This window comes from Pelobates fuscus, chromosome 2 (assembly GCF_036172605.1).
Source record: "Pelobates fuscus isolate aPelFus1 chromosome 2, aPelFus1.pri, whole genome shotgun sequence".
Taxonomy (NCBI): domain Eukaryota; kingdom Metazoa; phylum Chordata; class Amphibia; order Anura; family Pelobatidae; genus Pelobates; species Pelobates fuscus.
The window spans coordinates 157845223-157864755 of NC_086318.1; the positions used below are offsets into that span (position 1 = coordinate 157845223).

A 19533-nucleotide genomic window follows, 5' to 3' on the forward strand; every position below is an offset into this window, starting at 1 on the left:
TTAGGACCAATATCTCTGTCTGAATTTTTCTTAGGAGCTCAGAATGTTTGATCTATATGAATGGATCACAGAGCTAAACATCAATTTCCCTGACATTAATGGGTGTTTTAAAGTGCAGTGACTGTTGACTTTCTTTGTGTAAACAAAACACTTTGTTCTTCTTCTAAAAGCTTTGCTCAGTTCCATAAACAGATCTCCATATAATGCCATCCACATGGTCCCAGCAATGCTTTACAGCCACACCCCTAACTCGAAACCTTTTCGCCCTGGCTGTTTCAATTCCGAACCATAGTGTTAAAGGTGGAAGATGTCTGCTGCTTCCCCTGGTATCTGATCGCCTTCAGCACTTTGCCCCCAAATACTTTGTAATAATAACCGTATATATCACAAACATTCCATTGTATAAGATAAGTAAAGGTTGTTATCAGAATGCTGTGTAACATTCTATATGGAACCTCAGAGCAATGTTCATTCTATGTCTTAATAATACCAATAAAGCTCTGCTTGTTCAAAGAGCTGTCAGGCTGCAGCTGGGACTTCAAACCACATGGGGAAGGGTAGCTGTAGCCAGGGAGTGCTGACAGCAGGTTAATGTGTGATAATAAGGCTGGTATTACAGACACCGAGTAAGGTGAACAGGACCCGGGTTCCCGGAAATAGCATTAAAGGGGCCTGGATCACGGCTGTGGAGGAGGCAGTAGCCTGTTACCGGAGAGCAGCATAGGGAAACCCTGTGTAATGAGCAAGGAGGACCGGTGTTTCAGAGTATGCTTGTTCCTATTAATACACAGAGCTGCCAGATCTGAGGCAGATTAAATGGATCCCCAAGCAGTCACTGACAGTAAGAAATTCTTCTTTTATTGTGGATCAGGGGATATTACAGACACAGTCACAGTAAAACAACACTAGCTGTCTCCATCTGTCCAAATGTGTATATATGCATGCTAAAAAAATACTATTAAACAGGTGTAGCAGCATTCTTGTGATGCAGGTACAATATATAGCCATGTCACTGTTACAAAACAAGATCATGGTTTATATGGTATTGTTTGCACCATCAGACAAGCCCTGACACACATGTCCCTTATTTAAAAAAGGCTAGTTGTCCACACTGACATGTTGTTTATTAAATCCCAAATTGTAGCAAATAGTAAGCCAAGTTGCAAAATGTAGCTTACATTACATTGACCAAGCTGCGAGTTGCAGAGTTATTTTAGAGCCAGCTATTTTGACATAGTTTGCCAGATTTCAGAGTTTAGTGAATAAACCACAATGCTTTGGTCTAAAAATCCTTTTAATCTTATTCGGAAAGACCCAGACACTCCTGGGTTCATTGTGTAACAATGACCTAAAATGCAGTGTGTAATACTATAATGTGTATCTGTATCATCAGTATTGACAATAAGTCTTGCAGGATATGCTAAGATAGCGCTATGTTTCTATTAAATACATGTGATGTTGTACATGCAGATTGTAAATCGTGTCAGGTTTCCACAATGTTTTTTCATGTAGAGTTAATACCCTGGAGAATAAAAACAAACAAAAAAACACCACCCCTAATGGCTCGGAATAAAAAATGTCACCTGCTAGGTGATTATTTGGTAAGGACTGTGCAAGGTTTAATAGTAATTCATCTATCTTTAGATTAAAATCCTGTACAACAGGGGTGGTCATCGTTTGGGGATTTTGCATATTTTGCAAAAAACCCAAATGATGACTGCTCTGCTGGGTGACCAGTGGCTGCGAGGTACATGGAGGGTGAATTTTACTCAATCTGTTGCCATGGTCTTCTTGAAGGTCATCTTCAGCTCCTGTCATTTCATCTGCTAGGGGCCCATGTGACTGTATTATCACACATGCGCAAGAGTACAACACTGAGGCCTATGGAGAATCCAGCGAGACCATGGGATCTGCCATAAACAGTACCAGTTGTCACCAGTAATGACTGGGGTAAATAACAAAACTTGGAGGAGGTAACTCTACCTTTTTGGCAAGTGTAGGAAATACACTTGCCAGGTCCTTCACCTGCGATGGTATGGGCGGCTCATAAAGTGGTAATCCAGGCATATTGATTCGCAAAGCCACGATGAGGGAAAAATGTAAATCCCAACTATTATCGTCCCTCCTGGAATCCTTGAGGACTGCGGAACAGAAACATATATCGGACACCTCCCCTGCTAACTTGAACACGGTACGCACATTGCGGTTGTCAATTAGGGAAACACTACTGGAAGACACGGCACGGGCCATAGTCTGGTCCAGGAGAACCTATTCCGAGAACTCAAATAAAATGGACACATTGTTAGCGAAAAACACATCACGAAAATCAATGACTCTTTGGGGGCTTATCTCATGGCGATATATTATTTTTACGGAGTACTTTGCGAAGTTGTTTATCCACACTAAGCCTGATTCTGTTACTAAAGGGATGAAAGCCAATGGTATCCGTGCTTTCCTAAGCCAATTAGAACTCCCAACGTTGGCGGATTCAGACACCCTGAGGAACCGTATTTCTAGAAATTGACCTTGCCATATCTTCTCTGAAAGGTAACAAAGCTCCAGGCTCCGATGGCTTTGAAGGGAGCTATTACAAAACGTTTCGTGAGGAATTGTCACCCCACTTGGAGTCGTGGTTTAATGACCTTTATGGAAGGTGGCACCCCAAACAGGGACATGTACCTGGCAGATATCGTCCTATTGCCAAAACTCGGCAAGGATGACTCGGAACCGGCTAACTTTTTTTTTTTTTTTTTTTAATTCTTTATTTTTGTTGTGCACGATAGGTTACAAGCAAGCCTGTTATGCCACGACAGCAGTCACAGGTATATCAACGTTAACATCATCATGACAGGTTTGATCTGCACATTTTTTGTGAGTAGGTATGCGTACTAGTACATGCAATCAACATTAACAGTGTGCAAATTTTGAAAGTTATGCGTATTAAAACGTACATATCATGGAAAAGTTGGTAGAAGAGAGACAAAGGAGGAGAACAAGGTTTGAGCATACAATCTATGTTCAAGATTATACTAGGTAGCTCTCGCTAAGCTGAGGAACGGGTGGTGATACATCTCACTTGTCTGCCCAAGTGGGTAAATGGTTTCGCATCATGCTAGCACTCAGACGTGTGTAGCTTGAGCACATAAAGCTTAATATGAGAGCAGTATCAACATTAAGAAGTTACTTCGTTTGTTTTTGTCAGAATATATAGTAGTTAGGCTTTTTCTTGTCATCTGTGGTATTGGTACATTGTGCATTATTCGCTGAAATCTCACACTAAACAAATTGCCCGCTAAACAAATTGCCCGCTAAACAAATTGCCCGCTAAACAAATTGCCCGCTAAACAAATTGCCCGCTAAACAAATTGCCCGCCAAACAAATTGCCCGCTAAACAAATTAACTTTTCTATATAAAGGCTTATAAAAACAATAAGTAATCTGTTGCAACAAGAAAATAAAGTGTGGTGGGCATCATTAAGTATAGGCATAGGTCCTAGGTTCAGTATGTATAAAGCTCAGTTAACGGTGTAGTGAAGTTATAGCTAACATGAAATACACTCTATAGCTGTATGACCTATCCGGGCACCATTCTAGTGATTCAAGACATATGCTGTGATTCGAGTCTCTGGGTGATTACCAGCAGTAACAATGTCCCTTCAGGTGCAGACTGTAGAGGCTGGAGCCCAGCACTGCATGCTTTTCAAAACGACTCCTTCAGCCGATGCCCACTGGGTGTGCAGATCTGTCCGGCATGGGGGTGACCTGTCTAAGGGCGGCATGCTCGCCTGGTGAGGTAGTGGAGAGGTTGCTTGCGCGGCAGTACAGATGTCTGCCCAGGGCCCCTTCCTCGGTTGACGGCCCTGCTGCATCATGAACAGTGTCGCAGTAGTTAAGCCTTTCTTTGTGCTGGGCTGCGCTGAGGTGGTCGACCGTTGCTGGGAACGCGGAGCGGTAGGCAGGTCGGGGATGCTGGCGGGTCCTACCCTGATGGGTGATGGCGTGAGTGCTGCCGTCCAGGGAACTTGGTGCAGTTTCCCGCCTCACCGATCTCCGTCGAGGGTGCCGTCGTGAGGTTGCTCTGGAGACATGAGGGGGGTTTCCCCGCAGGTAGCGCCGGGTAGCCGGGCGGATCCACGCCGCCGCCTGTTTCACGGCCTTGTTGTAGGACCGTCTCTGAGCTTGGAACTTCATCCAGAGGTAGGAGCAAAGCCGGTCGAAAAACTCCACCGTATGCTTGGGTGGCTGAGTGAGTGTGTGCTTCGGGGACCGGGATGACCCCCGCCGGTCCAGAGGGGGGGGTAGCAGAGCTGTGTCAGGCTTGTGAGCGTGCCCTCCGCCTGGAGATCGGCCGCCTCCCCCAGGCTTCTGGCTCCGCTCTGGCTTAGGCCGCATGGCCGGTTCAGGCGATTTCGTCACGTTTTGGGCCGGGACAGGTATCATCCTGCTCCCCGGTGCTTCCTTAGTCGCTTTCTGGTCACCGTGGGTCGGTCTCGTCTGTAGTTTGGCCAGCATTGGCGTTTATTAGCCCACCGGTGCTGGAGCTCTTAAAAGACTCGACCGGCCATCTTGGCTGTCAGGCTCCGCCCCCCGGAACCGGCTAACTTTTGACCTATCGATTTTAATAAACCATGACTCCAAAAATCTTGCAAACAGATTGAACCCCATGCTGCCACGCCTGATCCACGCGGGTTAGGTAGGATTCGTCCCGGGCAGACAATTATTCAAGAATACGAGACGTAATGTTGATATTATACGGAGACAGGTAAACAATGATCCTGTCGCTCGACATTGAAAAGGCGTTTGACAGGGTCAAATGGTCTTATCTGTTTGCACTACTGGCGCACATCCAGGCGTGGCGTTAAGTTAGCCCCCGTTGATATTTTTATTGGCTAGGCCCTTGGACGAGTGGACAAAAATGGAGCAAAAACTTTTGCACAAATTTTTAATTTGGCCATCAGGAGGGCGTTAGCTGGCTTCAGAGGGAGACTCCTTCAGTGAAAGCAGTAGTCCAAAAAATCAAGGACACTTGTCGCATGGACAAGTTAACGGCCCAAGTGAGGGGCACTATGAAGACATTCGAGAGGGTATGTGGCCCCTGGATGGCCAGGGATGTGGACAGCTGAGTGATTTGGTGGGGTGGGTTTATTTCCCCCCTCAACAGCTCCTACGCTCTTTGCGCCTTATGACGTCGCTGGTTCCATCTCGTATCCCCTACTGGGGGGACTTTAATGATCCCTCTGGCAGATATTCTCCTGTGGATGCTTTCTGGGCTCTCCTTCCCACTTTGGCTTCCTCTTCCAACCCGCCCCATGTTCAGATACTCATGGCACTCTACCCCCCCCCCCCACCCCCTTTTTCATCACTTTTTGCTCTTTATGTTATGCGTTATCTGATTGTACATTACTTGTTTGTGCATGACCGTCTTGGGAAGAATAAAAAATAAAAATATGCAGATGCTGTGTGTGTCCATTACTTCTAGAATGCGAATCTTATTTTCAGTAATGGTTCAATGGTGCTCAGCTAAACCAGAAGATGACACTCTAAGCCAATAACTGTATGCCCATCGTGAGTACAGCTTAAAAAATTATGGGCAGCCAACCAATTATTACCACCCACTTGTGCTTGAGCGAATACCTCCACATTAGCCAAACACTAGAAAAGAGACAGCTTGGGGTGCCGAGGAACTTCTGTGTTAAACCATTCAAAAACATTTATATTCACAATCTTCATGCTACTGATAAAATAAATTATATTTACATGCATCGTTATTATTACATGTTAAATGCTTTAGTTTGCCTGGCTTTGGTTTAGATTTATAGCTGTTATACAAGCACCAAAACCACTTTACCCGAATGAAGTGCTTTTCTGTTGGCATAGTTATTACACGTTTCTGAGAAACAATTTACACATTTGACAGACAACATATTGAAAATTGAAGGTTTTCACATTTGGTATCCTCATGCACAGCATTATCACATCAACTGTGTTCACCTGATTGGTGATTGCTGCACAAATGTCCTGTGTCCCCATTTCTTCTTTATGGGAAATTTGGGATTGGACAGAATTATCATAAATGATGACATCATGGTAGGCCGAGTGACTGAATAAGGAGACTTTCCCATCACTGTAATAAAGGTGTGTTTTTTATTTATTATTTTATTATTCTTAAAGGGACATCTCATACCTGACCTTCTGCTCACCTGCCACAATCTCCTTACACAGGTGGGTGTTGCACTTCTGTAACACCCACCTTGGGTCCACTCTAACTTCAACTGTGGTCTTTATGGATTTGCCCTATTTGGAGATGATTCCCCAAACAGAAAAAATTATATATTTTTATGTAGTATTTTTCTTCCTGGTCTCTTTGAGAAACACTAAATACATTAAAATGAAAAACCAAATAATATAACTAAATGTTTATTTTTAAAGTTAGAGTTCCTTTAAGAGGTTCTTTTTTGCAATCATCATAAATCCGCCTTCAAGAGACATTGCCTCAACAGCTTCCTAAAGCATCCCCCAGAATCTTTATAGTCTAATAATGCAATGTACCTTTTACTAATGGATACAGTAAAGCTCTTTTGTGCATAGAGGTCAACCCCTGTTCTAACTGAAAACAATGTTATGTGCTCGCTTTGGCAGCATGTATACTAAAATTGGAACAAAAACAATGTTGCGTCCTCTTGACAAAGGAAAATATAATTTCTAAATATATTGTTCCATGAAGTCAGTAGAAAAATGTGCATCCCATTTTATGATCATAAGATGAGTATACAATTTAGCATATGTGCAACAATCAATCCAATTCAGTGCTTCCATTCTTCAGTGTATCATAGTCTTCTTGTTACTGTTATTTTCTGCAGTACAGTACAAATACATTTTAAAATTATTTCAATTATAACATTTATTATAAGTTTGAGTTATATGAACACAAGGTTATGAGGGTCATGCTGAAATGTGCTTATTGTCTAAGGATTGAGAGTCAGGAAAAGCTTTCTAGATTGGTTGAGAATATTTCATAAATATGGTGCAACTCTAGAGACGTCCTGTAAACGGCAGTTGGCGTCCCAAGTGTGAACCGAGGAAATGCGTAAGTGGTTGGCTGTGTGGAGTGGCCAGGAATGGGAAATAAAAAATGTAAGAGGATTTGTGGACACAGGACACAGTATTTTATGTTTCTTTTTTTTTTTTTTTTTTTTTTTTTTTAATAGGCAAGGAGTACAATTTTGAAGTGAATCTGAGAATGTATAGGGAACTAATGTAATGACTGAGAGTTATGGGATGAGAAGGGTTCGTCAAAATGGACTTTACATTAACATTAAATGGGCTTTTGTGCATCTTTTTCACAAAGTCAACTGCAACCCACGTTGAACTTGTATTTAACTTTAAAGGAACACTATAGTCACCTAAATTACTTTAGCTAAATAAAGCAGTTTTAGTGTATAGATCATCCCCCTGCAATTTCACTGCTCAATTCACTGTCATTTAGGAGTTAAATCACTTTGGTTCTGCCCTAGCCACACCTCCCCTGGCTATGATTGACAGAGCCTGCATGAAAAAAAACTGGTTTCACTTTCAAACAGATGTAATTTACCTTAAATAATTGTATCTCAATCTCTAAATTGAACTTTAATTACATACGGGAGGCTCTTGCAGGGTCTAGCAAGCTATTAACATAGCAGGGTATAAGAAAATCTTAATTGGGGGCTGAGCTTAACAGCCGAGACAAGCGGTCGCACTATTCTGGAGCTCCGAGGCCCAAACGAGTAAAACTGGACGAAATCACAACTAACCTGCAACCGGACCACGGCAAAAACCCTCGACCTACACCCCAACAATATGGGTCGCAAAACCGGCAAAAAAAACCCGGGGAAAAACAACCCGGGACTCACCATAGGAGACATGTGGCGGCAGGCCCGAGGCGCAAACGAAGCCAACATGGCGGCACTCCATGGAGGCTGCTCGGACTTCTCCGATGACCTCTCAGGTGAGGAATACCTACCGACCCACACAGTAGGACGGCCCTCACCACCGACCAACGCCACACAGGACTCCATACCAGTGACAGTAGCGATCCTTAAGCAAATGCTAGCGGATCATCACAATGACATCCACAAGTAGATCACTGCACTGAGGGGGGATCTAAAGGGGGTGACCAGCCGCCTAACTACACTGGAGAACCGAACCGAAACTAACTCCGAAGACATAAGGGAGCTCAAACCCACGGTGCAGGAGCTGCGACTGCAACAACGCTCTCACGACTACCGCATGGCCGATAACGAAAATGCCAGGCGGTGTAACAATCTGAAACTCAGGGGGCTCCCAGAGGGCACCACAGATGCAGACCTAGCACAGACCATCAAACGCCTGCTCACAATGATACTGCCACCGGCACAAGCAGAGCACATTCGCCCAGAACACATCTTCAGAGTCCCCAAGTCACCAAAGGCGCCCACTGGGTCCACCAGGGACACCATAGTAGTTCTCCGGAAAGGTTCCGACAAAATGGCGATACTAGACGCCCTACGGGGCAAGACGCCCCCACAGTTTGATGGCAGGACTCTGAGTTTCTACGCAGACCTCTCAAACGGCACCCTAGCTTGGAGACGGTCCCTCCAGCCACTTACCACCCTCCTCCGCCAAAAAGGCCTCAGCTACCGCTGGCGACCATCTCACACCCTCACGGTCCAACAGGGACCTGACTCTCATCAGATACGGGACTTATGTGACGCGGCACCACTCCTACAATCCTTAGGCCTAACTATGGACTCCATCAAACCAAAAGGCCAGAAGAGCCAAGCTTCCCCGCAACACAGTTGGGACCCAACCAGGACTGTCCCGTTCGTCCCGCAAGGCCTCACACCGGACCCATACGCTACCATCACCACTTGAACAGTGATGGGTGACCACAGGGACTATCGGTTCCGATGACAAGCACGCATATGGTAGTTGAATTATACCTGTTCATTCTTGTCCTCAAATTTTTCCTGAAAGCCAACTTCAACACATTTCACACTCTAGAACTCTACCCATGGTTGGCATCGATTGTACCGGGACACTTGGACAGAGCAACACCACACCCACGTTACGCTTGCTTAATCACTGACCCAGTTGGACCCAATCACACAGCTTAAGCACTGTATGTCTTCACGCCGTTCCATATGCACTTGCTTTCTTTTTATTTTATTAAACATGCCGCACTTCGAAAAATGTGATCGCCTATAGATATACGATCCCAAGCCAGATTGCTGTAAGCAATACATATAGCCCGCCTGTTACTTTTTATTTGGCCAGACTTCACACAATGTGTTCTTAATTTGTTTTATTTATTTTATTCTCTTACTCTTTTTCATTTACATGTAGGCGGCAAATCAGCTCATTATCAACATGTACTGGCATAACTTAACTGTAAACCACACCTAACTCAACTATTAGGGTACTGCAGGAATCGCTTTAACAGACTTGCTCACTTTGCTGGGTAGGTTTGTGGCACTGTGACGACCAGCTCCGCAGGGCTGGTAGGCACCCTGGCTTGCCTATCACGGCGACACTCATACTACACTCCATACCTACACTAGCATAATATATTTTACACAGTCACTCCATACACCAGTAAGCTACATCGCACGCAACGGCTAACTAACCTCAGAGGATCACTCATCCCCTCTCTCTGTTGCATTGTATACCGTGCACACCTATATGCATTCTCACTAAGAGGGAGTACACTACATGTCTCATCTGCTTGCTACCTCACTGTTGAACATAGCTTACACATGTAAAGCCTCATACCCTACTTAACTTCACGGTGATACCGCAAGTATATACTTTTAAGCAGACTACAAGATATTGAATGCTCTAGGATTAACAAGCATGTTTTATGTTGAGCATATTTATGTTCCCGCAGCTGAGGCGCAGTAATCGCACAGGTCGTTGAACGCTTACTTATTACGTAACCTAACTGAAATAACTTGTTCCAACATAAAGTGCCTCTTAAACTGTTGTTATATTTGCCTTCTTTTCTTTCACTCCAGCTTAATCAGACTAGCCTGTAAACTTCAGTCATTTTATGTTGCTGTGTAAACTATTTACTGCCTGATTTCACTACATGTCTGATAATCTGTACACTGTAAACTCTACTGTTACCACTACCTAAACCTACCTATACTATAAAATTGTGCATGGTACTTGTATGTCCCTCATGTAAAGCGACGAAAATGTTTGAGGACTGCTGTTGGGGCACCTCAGGCCTGCTTGTACAACTTCTATGCACTACAAAAATAAAGAATAAAAAAAAAAAAAAAAAAAATCTTAATTCAACAGAACTTGCAATAAAGAGAGCCTAAATAGGGCTCTCTTTACAGGAAGTGTTTATGGAAGGCTGTGCAAGTCACATGCAGGGAGGTGTAACTAGGGTTCATAAACAAAGGGATTTAACTCCTAAATGGCAGAGGATTGAGCAGTGAGGCTGCAGGGGCATGTTCTATACACCAAAACTGCTTCATTAAGCTAAAGTTGTTCAGGTGACTATAGTGTCCCTTTAACATGGTTATATCTGCTGACCATTGTGTCACAAATTTTGTCCCTGCTACATATTGTAGCAGTCATCTGTATGGTCTATCTGTTTTGTATGACATGACTGCTAAATATACTCGATCTGCTATGTATATTTTTTTCTCATTTCTTCAGATGTGTTGCAGAGGAAGAGAAAGCTGACTTATGTAGTCATTGGATTCATTTTTCTGCTGAGCGGCATTGAATATGGTTGGTGACAGTGCTCTTACTTTTTTAAATGATGTTGTTTGTGTCATGAAAATGGATAGAATACGTCTACTCTATCAAACATCTGGTGGGGGGAGCTGGATTATTTGGATCATCTTGCTGGAGGAAAGGGTCAGACTAGTATAAAAAAATAAACTATAATTCATTACTTAATATATACGCATGTGTTTACATCCACATAAACTCTATCTTCGTATCCCACGCTCCTTATCTCACTGAGCTGTGTTTCCATGATAGCAACCACTCTTCTGCAGTGGGTTCCAAGCATATAATTGAACATTGCCTACTGCATGAATTTCTTTGCAATCAGGCACAAGAACATTTGTGACGCTGAGCATATATGATAGAATATGGACTGTAAACCAGGACTATATGCCTCCTTTTAAGACCAAATAAGTCTCTCTATTGTGACTGAGCCTAGCCCAAATTATGAAGATTTGGGAAGGCAACTTTCGACATTCCAGATGTTGTGGACTAAATCTCTCCTGATGCTTTGCTGATGTTTTGCCAGCATTATGGCTATAAAAGCATGATGTGAAATGTAGTCCAAAACACCATGAGTACCAGAGGTTGCCTATCCTTGCATAGCAATTCAGGAAGGTTTTTAAATGTATTTATTTAATCCTGGCATTTGTCAAATCCAGAGTAAATGGCCAGATGATGAACCATGACTCGCCCTTCTGGATAACTGTCTTCCATGGCTCCAGTGCCCAGCAGTCGTACGTTTGACCACACTCCATTTGATACATGGCATCGCATATGGTGACCAGAATATTTTTGTGCTGCTGTTGCTTCCGGAACTGTGAAGTTTGTGTTGTATTGAACTCTGTAGTTAGTGTTCTAACTGAAGGCAGTAATGGAGTATTTGTTTCAGCACTCTGTGGTCCCATCTATGAGCGTGTGTGGCCAATAAATAGGCAACAGTGCTGTTATGTCATACACTTCTATTTAACAATAACATGGATCCTGTTGTTGGGCCATTTTGAAGGTCATGTTATGATGTTTGGGACAGCTTTCAACATTCATCTATTGCATATTTTTATTCTTTATCTCATATACCGATTTGCCATGGCTGAGACTGAAAAGGCTCAATTTGCTAATTTAATAAACTAACCATACTTTTTGCTGTGTAGAGTAAGTGTAACACTATATGGCACCAATCAGTGACTGAGAGACCATAAACTAATGGATTGTTATGTATACAACAATTGTGTGTGACCTATTTAGCAATTACATGTATTTTTATCTATTCAAATCTTCTTTACTTTAAAGCAAAGTAGGATGTGTGTGCATGTACTTATTAACGTATTTCTTGGAAATAACCAATTCTCTCTTGCATTGCATATTCCTAATAAAGTAGATTAGTAAATTCAGATGTATGCTGGGATTGGGTGAATTCTAGACAAATGTGTGTAAGGGTCATTTTCAGTTTATGCAAAATCCCTGCGCATAAAAAGTGACTTTCGGAGTGCGAGATTGATGTGTAGCATATTGCACAGGAGTGCATTCCACACTTCTCTCACAGCCAAAAGGTCATATACATTTATTTGGATTTCCTAATTTCCCATTAGCAGAGGAGACATCAAATTCTAATCATCAATCCTATTCCCCCACACCACAAAGGCACACATATGTTTCAAGACTGTGTGTGTGTGTGTATGTATGTGTGTGTGTGTGTGTATATATATATATATATATATATATATATATATATATATATACGGTATATACACTTTCTAAATTGGCATATTTACATGTCTTACAAGCTGGATATTGATAGATCCTTAAAGTTTAAACAAAATATGGGTGATATTTCTCTATATTCTCATGAAATAAAATCTAACCGTCTGCTTCGGATCTCATAATGCGGAAAATAACATTCTCCTTATCCATCAAAATATTTGTAATCCTGAACTCCTCCTAAAAGTAAATCTGTGGCAACAAATACACACACTTTAATTGGGTAATGTACATGTTGAATGGTGGTGGACAAACTTGCTGAGTTATCAAACTATTTTTGTTTAACAACCGTCTCCTGTTCTTTCAACCTTGTCTTCCCCTCGTACTTGTTGAGGAGGTTGTCCTTGGAGAAGTTCCCAGATTGCTGGGGGCCAAAGTATGTGGAGTTTATAATGTTTTTCTTTGTTTTATAAGAAACAAAACCACCACCATCCAACTTTAGGAGTTAGTTTGGACATTTTTTTTTTCCTGGAGGTAACACCCATTGGGCTCTTTATTTGTTATACCTGTACACTTGATCATGTGTGGCTGGCTGTTTAGGCACTGCATTATAGAGCAAGAGGTTCAGCTTATGTTTCCAATGGAGTATTAAAATAGAGATCAAATGTGATCTAAGTGACTTTGTCTGTGGAATGATTGTTATTGCCAGACATGATGGTTTGAATATCTTACAAAGTGCTGATCTCCTGGGATTTTTATGCATAACAGACTCTGGAGTTCACACAGAAAGATACGGGGGGAAAAAAACATGCAAAAATAATTGGTAGTTCTATGGGCAAAATGCCTTGTCAATGAGAGATCAGAGGAGAACGTCCAGACTCATTCAACTTGAAAGCGACAGCAACTGAAATAACCATCAGGGTTATTCACTTAAGTTAGAATTGCAGGGAATTCAAAGTGGATTTCAAATTTGAAGGCCAAAGTTGCAGAACTCAAAGCAGTAGCTGACTGGGAGAAATGTTTCCAGTTCAACTATTTTGACCTACAATTTGAAATTCACTTTGTGTTTCCTGTTATACTCCCTTTAGTCAATGACTCTACCTGTGTTACAGTAGTGTTGGGCAGGAGATCGTCTCTGAATGCACCACATCATCAACTTGATATAGGTGGTCCTTCGAAGGAGAATAGCACAACACAGTAACACATTAGCTCTATAAATGTACAGCTGGCATATCGGTGGGAGATGCGTGCTGCTATCATGTAAAAATGGACCAACTGATCTTTTATCAGCTACACAAATAATTCTGTCTGTTCCTGGGGCCCAGGGGATAATACCAAGTATTAGAAAAGACATCCTAGCCCAATTGCTAGGAAATGTGTATATACTTTAAAATCAATAACCTGATACTTAGATCTGTGATAGAATGTACAGTTTTATACTACAATGGTTTTTAAGATTTAAGTGCATAATGATTTAGGAACCATTTTCATAGTTTGTTTTATATTCTCTCTTAAGCCTACATCATTGGGGGATATACTTTCCTTCATAGAAATATCAGTCGCCGTCAATGTGCAGACTGTCTATAGGTCCCAGATAGTTGGCTGACTTTCTGAATTCCAAGTTTACATTCTGCAACTTTGCCCTTTTTTAAAAGCTTCCTTATGTTTTTTATTTGTTTGACAAGAGGGTCAGTTCAGTGCCCTTGTCAGCTTTGAGTACATCCATATGGGCAGTCTAGGCATGATGAGTTTCCTTCCTACATCATCAGTGACCAACATCATTCGAAACACACAGCCTTTTAGCATTTTATTAGCACCGCAGTCTTCTTTAACAACCTTGCTTTTGATGGGTGATTCCTCTCTTTTTCTTGAATATATAAATAAATATGTGAACTGCATCAAGGCTAGAATGTCTAGAATTAGGTTGAAGGTTACATGTGTAGGGTAGTGCCATTTAAATTTTAGAACATTAAATTGTAAAGGGATACATAATGTTCTCTGTGAAGTGAAGCTTGCATACTGATAGATTGAAGGTCTGCCTTTATATTGAAAAGAGGGAAGAAATAGCAATGTTCGCTACACCATTGAAAACTAAAGTTAAACATAAGATTAAAGTTATTTTTTTAAATTTGTAATTATTATTTTTTTATAAGATATTAAAATATAAATTGAATTTAATATATTGTAAACAATTTTTGTGATAAGTACATTTGGATTGATTTATTTGACTAAACAAGCCTATATTCGTTATCAAATTATAAGCATGTTAAAATTGTTCCTAAAAGTGTGTCTAGCTTTCGCATTAATGAGCAGGATTTCCCAGTGATCATATGAGTTTATGGTGATTCTGTGATTCTTTCAAGCCAACTTTCTGGCTCACACTATGGTTTGAGAAAGGATCTTTGTAAAATGTTACTCCACCAAAACAAACCTCTGTAACTGTCTGTATACTTGGTTCTACTTTGGGGTCTGGCTGGTCTAGGCATTGTGACACCAGGCGTTTCTTCCCAAATTTTATATACGGTATTTTAATTTTAATTTATTTTATTTATTTATATTTATTTTTATATGTTTAAGGCCGTAAGGCCTGTATTTGTGGGAGGAGTTAAGCGTTCCATATAAACGCTACTCCCCCCCCTTCCTACCTGCCGTACGCACGCTGTTCACCTCGCCTTCGTGACAGCCGAACTTCCGGGTTCACTGGTCCTCCTCGATGACCCCGCACTTCCGGTTTCCGGCCACACGTCCCGCCGGTTCAGAGTTCCCCCCTCCGTTCGGGGAAACTCTGCCGAAACGCTTCCAGCTGAAGTCCAGGTACCGGCGGGTATAGCCACGTTCGGGCTACTCCCGCCGTTCGCATTTTCAAAATTACCATACTTGCCAACGTACTATATCATTGCGTTTAAAGTGATAAAGTGATCATTATTGTGTAATTCTTAATAAATCAGTTTATCACCAGCTACCTTTAATAATTACTTAAATCCCAATGGTGGTAGGTGATATTTAATTTGTCAACCGTAATTATTACTTTATTAATAAAATGCAAACCTAAATAATCAACTGTTAAATCTGACAGGCTGTTAGAGGAATATATAATTGTGAAATACCATTACATGACACTGAAGCTTCATCTATACACTCAGTGCAGCATCAATACGCTGTATAAACAAACTGTTTGCAAACCCATCAGGATTTTAGGAGAGTGTGGGCTCAGGATGCTCACAGAGCACCTTTCATGCAAATTCAATTTGGGGGGTTACTGCCTAAACAGTGACTTGATCAGACTTAAAAAATTCAGGCTAAAATAGTCAATCTCTGGCTACAGCTGAGATTTCTATCAGATCGGCAATATCTGTAACAAGATCTAACCAGGTCATTTGTTACCATTAGACAGTCACTAGATCACTATTATCGCCTATTTCTATCAGGTACAATTTTGTTTCGTCCACACTTCAAACAACTGCCTCGACAAGGCCACGTTGTTACACGATGGGGTATCGAACCGACAATCACAATTACTATTAGTTTCATTTTGTCATCTGCTAGCAGTAGACAATTACTGGTTCGCTATTGCCGCCTGTTTCTATCTGGTATAAATGTGTTTTCGTTCACATTTACTACAATTGTTACACAATTGACCTTTGTTAAACGATTATCACCTGTTTCTATCAGGTTTGGTTTCGTTGTGTTTCCAAACAACTGCCTCTACTAGGCCACGTTGTTACATGTTTGGGGTACGGGGGCTTGATTCCTGCCTTGCCTCGTCAGGCCACGGCTCCACTCCACAACTCTTCATTCGTACTCACTACCCGTAACAATCGTTTTGTTACTCACTACCTTGCTAATTTCACCCTCCTCTCTCCGTCGGCTGCTACGGCGTTTTCTTGGCACAACGCCTTCATTCATCTCCTTTCAGGTTTATATAGTAACCATCACGAGAATCTTCAGCACCCTCAGGGTCTATCGATACTGCACTATCAGCTATATCTCCATAGTACTTCACTTTACTGCACATTATTTTCCTTCCCTCGACTTCAGTTCCTTCTTCTTTCTTCCTCCTTTCTCTCCCTTCTTTTCCTCTGTCTCTATCTGGGAATATCCGGGTACCTATCTACAACTTGGGTTTCCAAGCACGTTACGTTACCCCCTTATCAAGCCCCCGTCTAGGGTCAGAGAACTGGCTATCTAGGGTTAGGAGCTGGCCTTAGCTGTACAACGTAGCTGGTCCCGCGAGGCCAACTCCCCAATCTCAACACGGAGATTTTCGCCCCTCGGCCATAGGCGTGCGCACGGGGTGTGCCGGGTGTGCCTGGGCACACCCTAATCCCCGCGGCACGCCTATGTATTGAGTCCTGCAGGAACAGCGTTCCTGCACTTTTATTTGAGCAGGAACGCTGTTCCTGCGGGCACTCAGTGCCCCCAAATGCCCCCTTCAAGCCCCCATGCCCCCCCCCCCCCCCAGTCGGATGCCTGTGTCCATCTCAGACGCGGCGAGGGAGCTGTGTGCTCTCTGCTCCCTCTCGCCGCGCGGGCTGTCTGCAGATGCCGGGAGCCGGAATATGACGTTATATTCCGGCTCCCAGCTACAGCAGACAGCCCGCGCGGCGAGAGGGAGCAGAGAGCACACAGCTCCCTCGCCGCGTCTGAGATGGACACAGGCACCTGACCCACTGGACCCCAGGGACAAGTCCACGCCAGCACTCCAGGTAGGGAGGCTGGGTGGACATTTGTTTTAATAAAAAAAAAAAAAAAAATTTGTATGTGTCTGTGAATGTATGTTTGTGTGTCTGTAAGTGTGTCTGTGAATGTATGTGAGTGTCTGTGAATGTATGTTTGTGTGAATGTATGTGAGTGTGTGTGTGTTTGTGTGTCTGTGAGTGTATGTGTGTCTGTAAGTGTGTGTCTGTGTGTGTGTCTGTGAGTATGTGTGTGTGTCTGTGAGTGAGTGTGTGTCTGTGAGTATGTGTGTGTCTGAGTGTATGGGTATGTGAGTGTGTGTGTGTCTGTGAATGTATGTGTGTGTCTGAGTATGTGTGTGCACGCGTATATATATCTGTGTGTCAGTATATATATATACACACACACACACACGTGTATATTTTTTTTTTGGGGGGGGGGGGGTGGGAAAAGAGTTCCCACACTTTATTCCCCAGGACTTCTCTGGAGATGTCCGGATCTCCCTTGACGGCTCACGCAGAGTCGGCGCTATCTGAGTGCCGGCTCTGCTCTTAGCCTCCATGGGCTGGCGGGGAGATCAAAGATCTACCTCACCAACCCACAGCAACACGGAGGGAGGCAGGAGAGGACCCGGGGAGATCTAGACAGCAGCTCTGCCAGGTTCCTCTCACGAGATCTGAGCATTGCCACGGCAACACTCAGATCTTGCGAGAGTTAACTCTAGCTCCACAGGCTAGAGTTCACTCTCCACTGGACCACCAGGGATGGTACATGGCAGCAAGGATCCCCCCTCCCTACATAAGGTAGGGAGGGGGGATATTTACTAATCTGCCCCCACCTCCACAACCCCTCCCAACATACAGCCCACACACACACACAGCACATAGACACATACAGCACGCTCACACACACAGTACACTAACCGCACCCTCACAAACACACACAGCACCTTTACAAACACACAACACCCTCACACACAGCACACTAACAGCACCCTCACAAACACACACACACACACAAACAGCACCCTCACAAATACACGACACCCACACACATCACACAAACAGCACCCTCACACACAGCACCCTCACACAGCACAGTAACAGGACCCTAACAAAACACACAAACACCCTCACACAGCACACTACCAGCACCCTCACACACAAACAGCACCCACACAAACACCCTCACCCACATAGCACACTACCAGCACCCTCACCCACACATCCCACTAACACCACCCTCACACAGCACACTAGCAGCACACACACAGCAGTGTATGTGTGTGTATATATATATATATATATATATATATATATATATAGTAAAAATAGAAAAATAAAAATAGAATAAATATATACACATGCGGCGTGTTTGTGCTTTAGGGTGCACACCCTAATGCAATAGGCTGCGCACGCCTATGCCCTCGGCCCAAATCATAGTTAGTGCCTCGCATTCACCCACCTATCGGGTTTATAGTTAGGGCCTCACCTGACACGGCCACACGTTTTTGGATCTTTACTGTCACCGAGAGGCCACCACCCCGCCACCACGCTAGTGGCTCGAGCCCCACGCCCAAATCATAGGTAGAGCCTCTCACCAGCCGCTTGGCTACTAGCAGGGCCTCACTTGTCACGGGGTAGTGAGCTTTTCGCTTCGGCACTAGTTAGCCAGCCAGTTCTATTTTGCTTAACCGTATTGTTGTTGTTTGAGTTCATTGTTGTTGTCATGTTCTTTTTCAGGATGTCCTACGAACGCAACGTCAGACGGGGGATTGCAGCATTTTCGTGTCTGTTAGGGCCGACTATCCATGAGTCGCTCAGTCTCGTACCTCACCCAACTCACATCTCTCAGGCATAATCCGCATTTTGGCATCCCCTTCCGGTCACTCGGCTGTCGGGGCTCAACACGAGTTATCATCTAGTACATTATTCTTTTGCTCTCAGATACATATAACAGAATCGTGACATTCTTCCAAGAATCAGTGGAGCATGACTTCCACTGGCATTCTGATCACCCTGTAGTCTTTTCTACATTTTTGCCACCTTTTATTCAAACCTTCATACGTACATGATCGCACTATTCCGAACTGACGTACACGTTTCTGACAAACCTTTCAAACCATACCCCATTTTTACACAAGATATCAAAGATAATTGGTTTATCGCTCCACAGTAACGTACGTACACAGGTGGGAATACCGGGCAGTATCAGACTCCCAAAAACAGCATTCGCGCCACACAACCAGGTCTTAAATCTATGTGCCTGCAACCATACAAGGGTTCGGGAACCCTACAACTCCACGATCACAACTAATCAGACAGGTAAGTCATGTCTCCCCAAGGAAAATTTAAGAAGGTACAAACACTACTCCGCGTCACGTCAACGTTCGAACCAGAC

At 43.2% G+C, this 19533-nt stretch overlaps 1 protein-coding gene across 1 annotated transcript in view; it reads left to right on the plus strand.

Moving 5' to 3' along the window:
• The first annotated feature begins 536 nt into the window (after positions 1–536).
• LOC134585662 (major facilitator superfamily domain-containing protein 8-like) overlaps positions 537–19533 on the plus strand; it is a 104731-nt gene continuing 85734 nt past the window's right edge. Inside the window, exons 1-2 of the mRNA XM_063441115.1 lie at positions 537–841; positions 10684–10758. Coding sequence (XP_063297185.1) covers positions 817–841; positions 10684–10758 — 100 coding nt within the window. The 5' untranslated portion in view covers positions 537–816. The remainder of the gene's footprint in view (positions 842–10683; positions 10759–19533) is intronic.